The 7,484-nt window shown below is 41.9% G+C and overlaps 1 protein-coding gene across 1 annotated transcript in view; it reads right to left on the minus strand.

Moving 5' to 3' along the window:
- The window catches only part of LOC139755104 (uncharacterized), a 607,993-nt gene extending 600,737 nt beyond the window's left edge, over window positions 1–7,256 (minus strand). The window contains exon 1 of the mRNA XM_071673233.1: window positions 7,112–7,256. Within this exon, the coding sequence (XP_071529334.1) occupies window positions 7,112–7,203 (92 nt within the window). The 5' untranslated portion in view covers window positions 7,204–7,256. The remainder of the gene's footprint in view (window positions 1–7,111) is intronic.
- Between the last annotated feature and the right edge of the window lie 228 nt (window positions 7,257–7,484).

A 7,484-nucleotide genomic window follows, 5' to 3' on the forward strand; every position in this document is an offset into this window, starting at 1 on the left:
ACGACACGCAGGGAATACGTGGGAAGTATTCTTTCTCCCCTATCCCCAGGGAAATATATATATATATTTATATATATTCCTGTGAGACCACGGGGAAAATGAAACACGAAAAATTCCCAAGTGCACTTTCGTGTAATAATCACATCATCATGTTTACCAAATGGCGTCCTAGCTTCGTCTCTTCGATGTATATCAACTGACTGTTATATTTCTCTCTCGTGTCTCCCCTGATGATGTGATTATTACACGAAAGTATACTTGGGAACTTTTCGTGTTTCATTTTCCCCGTGGACTCATAGAAATATCTTGATCACGCGCAAAAGTTGTGATCCTTTCCAATACATATATATATATATATATATATATATATATATATTTATATATGGATTGAATCAAGGCATGTGAAGCGTCTGGGGTAAACCATGGAAAGCTGTGTAGGTATGTATATTTGCGTGTGTGGACGTATGTATATACATGTGTATGGGGGGGGGGGGGGTGGGGCCATTTCTTTCGTCTGTTTCCTTGCGCTACCTCGCAAACGCGGGAGACAGCGACAAAGTATAAAAAAAAAAAAAAAATATTTATATATATGGATATGTAGGCATGTATATATATATATATATATATATATATATATATATATATATATATATATATATATATATATATATATATATATATCTTTCTTTCATACTATTCGCCATTTCCCGCATCAGCGAGGTAGCGTTAAGAACAGAGGACTGGGCCTTAGAGGGAATATCCTCACCTGGCCCCCTTCTCTGTTCCTTCTTTTGGAAAATTAAAAAAAAAAACGAGAGGGGAGGATTTCCAGCCACCCGCTCCCTCCCCTTTTAGTCGCCTTCTACGACACGCAGGGAATACGTGGGAAGTATTCTTTCTCCCCTAACCCCAGTGATATCTATCAAAATATCGCAAGACCTCTCCTGCTCAAGACGCAACTTCCAGACAGAAGACACTGAACACTTCCTCCTACACTGTCATACACTCACCTCACACAGACATACGCACACCACCACACTCCCTTGGACGTGGCTGGCAGTCTGAGCGCTGCAGGAGGGTAAAGTTTTAAACTCACCTTCAGGCACGTGACATTTTCGTCACTCCTATCGTTTTCTTCCACGAATTCCAGAGTATATATATATATATATATATATATATATATATATATATATATATATATATATATATATATATATCCCGATATGGAAGCAGCTCAGTTGGCTTATTTATTTTTGTATTTCATACCACGACGCTGTTAATCACCATAAAAGCCAGGTTTGTATACCAATCTGGAGTCGTTAAAATGACTCGGGTCGTGTTTTCGTAAGGTGATTGTCTCCAGGTTTTGTCTTGATCTGATGTTTTTTTTTCCTTCATATACGTCTCAATGTTTGTTCGGGGTCGGTCTCCGGTCACGAGATGTTAGGAGGTGTTTGGTGGCGGGTCATGGCCTGGATGTGATGCCTGTAAAAAGGGGTAGGTGGTTGCCCAGTGTGTGTGTGTGTGTGTGTGTGTGTGTGTGTGTGTGAGGTAGTGAGGTACCTGGTGTGTGACGATGAGAGCTGGAAGGTGTGTGTGTTACGCTGGGAGCTTCCACAGCCACAACCCGTTGGACCAGACACAACCCTCCATCACTGACACGACACAGAGGACCACAGACACAACACAGAGGACCACAGACACAACACAGAGCACCTCAGACACAACACAGAGGACCACAGACACAACACAGAGGACCACAGACACAACACAAGAGGACCACAGACACAACACAAAGGACCACAGACACAACACAAAGGACTACAGACACAAGACAAGAGGACCACAGACACAAGACAGAGACCACAGGCATAACACAGAGGACTTCTGACACAACACAGAGGACCACAGACACAACACAGAGGACCACAGACAACCTCCACCACAGACTGAACACACCAAATTCATCGACACGTTACACAGCCTGTGACACTACACGCTGGGCCACACATACCCTATCCCGCCCCCCTCGCCATACCACACAAGTGGCCCACAGACACAACATACAAAGCCACAGACCCCCTCCCCACCCACCCCACGAACACAACACCCACCCAACACCACCACCAGAGACACAAACCCACCATTAACAACACCAGCCTTCCGCCACACACAGAGGAGAAGAGAGAGAGAGCATCGGCTATAGTAATAATGTATACACCCGAACTAATGGCATTACCAGCCAGAGGGCAATACTGGCCTCATTTCCCAATATGCATCGCCGGGTAATTCCTACCACCAACCCCGTGTGTCACGGCGAGCTGAAAGGCATTTACGTGTTATGATATGCAGCAGTGAACACCGCCCTAGCGCATTACCGCTAAAAGTTTCCTTTTTTTTTTCCCTTATTTTCTTTCAAAATAATTTCCGTTGGTCAGTATTGATCGCGGGGTCATGGCGACCCCGCGTCTACAAATTGGAATAGTTCATTGGTTCTTTGCGTCGCGACTATGCTCAGTGTTGATTGGTGATGCTGAATGTATATGAAATACGAATAGATTTATTTCCTCACGTCTGAGCGCAAGATATTGGTTATCAAGCTAATTAACAGCCATTTTGTACGCTACTTTTAATGACGTCCTTGGGGAAAAAAAAAAAAATTATCGTACCACGAAATAAGCTAAAATAACGTACTTCTTCCCGTTGATATAATTCTTATATTATCAAGCCAAATCTAATTCGGAAGATCTCGAACCGTTTTTTCCTTAAGACTTGCTTCTTCTTTTTTTCTTCATTCTAAAACCTTACGTTCTAAAGGTCAGAGCGAGAGAGAGTAGTAGTGTAATGGGTGTGCGAGTTACTTGTGTGTGTGTGTGTGTGTGTGTGTGTGTGTGTGTGTGTGTGTGTGTGTGTGTGGAGGGGGGTGTCAAGAGGCAAGTGTCACACATCCAGCGTCCCCCTACGTGACTTCCATGTTACCTCCCTCCCATGGCGCTTTCAAATCGTTGCTACCCCCCCCCCCCCCCCCCAACGCAAGATCCCGCACTGCTGGTTGGGAGCGAGGGTCTGTGTTGAACGGTGTAATTAACCCACTAATTAGCCATTAGACTATATATATAGAGTGACTACGGCTGGTCCATGACGGGGAATGAGCCAGACACTCGTGTTGCCCCGGCCCTTAACCTCACATTTATTTACGTATTTATGAGTGTGTTCCAGGACCCCCTTTGTAAGAGAGGGTCTTGGTGTTACGCAAGACTTTCCAGGAGTTCTTGCTCTTCCAAAGCTGCGCTACTTTCCAGTAGCAGGGCAATGATAGGCTTTGACGAGACTTTGATCCCACTGATACAGGCTCGCAAAATGTGGCCATTTAACTCGCATAAGGTGGCTATCTAACTCGCACTGTAACCTCATACATACACACCTCAAGCCCATGCCAGGTATCTCATTCACCCACCAGACCCAAAAGTAAGGATGAACAGCTAGGACGGTTGAGAGCCGATTACCGTATCCAGGCCTCGAACACCACGGACTTAGAGGACTGGTTGGTCGCAACGCTGACCACTTCACTTCTACTAGGTATGGAAACTTGAAGGCTAACGAACGCACGCCACAATCGTTAATGTATCATTAACGGTGAACTGATGCTTATATTCAAGTTTAACTAATGATGCACTTTAAGCCTTTAGGGAAGAAATGAGCACTTGCATCGAGCTTCCAGTACACACTCAAGACGCTACCTCTCGAAGCGAGGGGTCTATTTTTACGCTAGACTGCTGCAGTGGTTAAATTATGAATGATGCTCATAGGTATGAACCTAAAACCTAATCCATCTGCTTCATCCCGATGGTTAATCGAAGGGTAGGAGCGTAATTTATCTAGCCATCCATTTAAGCGAGATGTTAATCTGTACAACTGTTTACCTTAAGGTACGGTATCATAGGCTATGACTGACGTGATATTTCTAAGCAAAATCCCAACTACCGATATTTCCAGGCAAAATCCCAACTACCGATATTTCCAGGCAAAATCCCAACTACCGATATTTCCAGGCAAAATCCCAACTACCGATATTGCCAGGCAAAATCCCAACTGCCGATATTGCCAGGCAAAATCCCAACTACCGATATTGCCAGGCAAAATCCCAACTACCGATATTGCCAGGCAAAATCCCAACTACCGATATTGCCAGGCAAAATCCCAACTACCGATATTGCCAGGCAATATCCCAACTACCGATAATGCCAGGCAAAATCCCAACTACCGATATTGCCAGGCAATATCCCAACTACCGATATTGCCAGGCAATATCCCAACTACCGATAATGCCAGGCAAAATCCCAACTACCGATAATGCCAGGCAAAATCCCAACTACCGATACTGCCAGGCAATATCCCAACTACCGTAAGCTATGACTGACTCGTACTGCCAGTCTATATCCCAACTCAATCTAAAATATGTAATCTGTACAACTTCAGCAGCACAGTGGAATTCATCAGTTTAACATCATATGCAAGCTTAGTCATCCAGCCAGACTACAGTAACACAGAACCCTGGCTGTAGGCAGATATATTTCAACCAACTCCTCACCGTGATTAGAATGAAAGATCATGACATAGTGATGGCATTGTACATTACATAATGATGAGAAAAATGTGTATCTAAAAAAACGAATTTGGTTTGTACTAAGATAACATACCAGACATTCAACTCCAGAGGAGAAGATAATACCATTACAACATTCATATTCTGACTACGGGTTTTTTTTTTTTTTGTATTGTCAAGGCTTTAATACTCACCATTTTCAGTAATCGTATTTATTACTTTAAAAAAATGAATAATTTTCTACATATTTTTTTTTTTGTTTTGAATTGTCAAGGCTTTCAAACTCGCTCTTTTCAGTGATCCTATTTATTACTGTCTAGGTTTTTCTCTTTTTTTCTTAAGGTTGATTTTGGATACAGTAACACAGGCTTTAGTCTGTTTTTGTATTCATTAAATTATTAACAGTAAACAAAAATTCAAAGCGAGTCAAAGTGCAATACGTGGCATGCCTACGTGACTCGAAGTCAACTTGCATGTATTGATTGTACTGTAGAAGCAAAGGTTGCCTTACCAAGCTCGCTTTCACACGTTACTATCCCGTGACTTGTGAATGTTACTTGTGGAGCTCAGTGGCATTGAGTCTAGTGTAGTCAGTCTATGAGAATTATAGAACAACTCAAAACAAAAAAGCAGCGTAGTCAGAATATGAATGTTGTAATGGTATTACCTCCTCCTGTGGAGCGACGTATCTGGTCTGCTATTTTAGTACAAACCAGTTTTATGAATACCCATTTTTCTCATCATTATGTAATGTACAATACCATCAATATTATAAGGTATTTGATTCTAATCACGATGGTATCGTCTGGTGAAGCATTGCTTTTTTTTTTTTCTTTTCTTCTTCTTAGAATCAGGGAAAGAAAAATAGTATTCAATTTCAATGTAAAATGTGATATAACATTTTTTTTTTCTCAGTTTTCTTTTGCTTAAAATTCTGTAACATGACTTCAGCATTCATCAGTCATTCTGTGGTACGTCACCAACCACGTACTGAAGCAAGGTGGGCTTTAATAAAGGTTCTCAATTCGTTTTTGTATTGATTTAAGGAAATGTCGGACTCATTTCAGCTGGTTGCATATCTCCTTTTAATTAACGCAGAAGGCAACGCTTGAGCCATTAGCAATTGGGTTAATACTTTTTTGTTTTTTTTTACTTTAGCTCTGCCACTTTTATCAATTTTTCAAGTCGAAAAAATTCAAAAGACAATCTACGTACTTCATGGTAGAAGTCAAGATGGCACATTTTCCTCCCCCAGTGAACAATGTGAATTCGGATGAAAGTGGGAAGGGCTGTGAAGCACAGAAAAATGTCGGGTTGTATGTATACAACGATCTCCAAAGACATCGGATGGCCAATCTTGATCCGGCCTAACCTAACCTAAACAGAGAATTCCCAGTAGCGATCTTCAGAGAAAAGTATTTGGCCACATGAATAAAAATAACGTCGCCATTCTTCGGTTGTGTTCAAAGTGCCGGTAGGTTCAACCCCCCATGATAGAACCTCATGTACAAAACAACCCTCGCTTTTATGAAATCGTTATCACTCGCACTTTTCGGGTCTGAAAATAAAGAGTACATGATAACAAAATAACTATCAACTTTACTTGCGTTACTGTATTCGCGATGCTGTCAATTTACCCCGCGGAAGAAAAGTTTTTGGATATATCGAACCGACAAATGTGTTTGGGGGGGGAAGCTATATCTATATATATAAGAAACTAATTCACAGTTTTCGCTAAAAAAAAAAAAAAAAATGGATTTTATCAAGTCCTGGATATAACCTTAGCTCTAGGGTTCCGCTAGTGTTTAGTAGGTATTTCATCATTCTCTAAAGGTATTCGTGTTTGAGCGATTAATCTATCTTACATAAAGCATTTTATATATACATGTTTATGACCTATTTCTTTTTCATCAACTTTCTCTTAAACCAGATCGTATATCTGATTCCCTCTTCAGTGCGGTAGCGCCGTTTCGAGCTTGGTTACGTTACTTGAGCCTGCCACAGGAAATGAGCATTTATAAAAGCTAACAGAGCCTATACAAAATCTCCACCTAATATTATTAAAAAATATATGACTTCGATGTCATGATTCAGTCCAGTTCATGGATGGTTTGGTCGCTCTGTTCGAAAGCGTTCACAGGTAAACAAACGAAAGAAAACGGAAAGATGCAGACGACAAGGTCACTGATACATTTCCATTCCATGGACGCAAATTAAGGTAAATCCCAAGTGTTTAGGGGACGTAAGGTAAGGTTTACCCAACTATGAAATACAATATCACGGGAAAGGATGATGGAGGGAGGCCGACGGGACACTAAAATGCGAGGCGATCCTGCACTACCCCAGGCAGTTGGCAGAGAGAGTTCTCGAGGAGGACTTTCAAGCTCAAGGAAAACGTTTTGAGTTAAATGAAAAGAAATACAAATTCCCATCGTACAAAACCTTACCTCGGACCAAGGGAGTCTTCGAACCATACCTAATTCAACAAGACCACAGTCAGCTTACCTTTTCTTATCACTACGATAACCTTTATCTATGGACGCAATGGGTAGATTTTCAGCTTGAGTCTTCACACACGAGTTTTGCCACAGAGTCATGAGGTAACAGAGAGTCCCACCAAAGCCCCACTAACGTTCACCGTCGTCTAAGATCGTCACCGATGTGTTTCGACTCCGCGAACACCCTCTACACAACGAAGCCGAGGTGGAAAACCAGTGGTTTCAAAAGCATTATATAACAAAGGATGGAAAGGCTCACTAACTGACCTGTAATCATACCCCTGGCAGCTCGATCGCTGCATACGCACGGACGAACGCACAAGAAACATGGTCACTCCGGTAACAGATGGCGATAGTGTTTTAAAAAAACCTCGTCTCTA

This window comes from Panulirus ornatus, chromosome 18, assembly GCF_036320965.1.
Source record: "Panulirus ornatus isolate Po-2019 chromosome 18, ASM3632096v1, whole genome shotgun sequence".
Taxonomy (NCBI): Eukaryota; Metazoa; Arthropoda; class Malacostraca; order Decapoda; family Palinuridae; genus Panulirus; species Panulirus ornatus.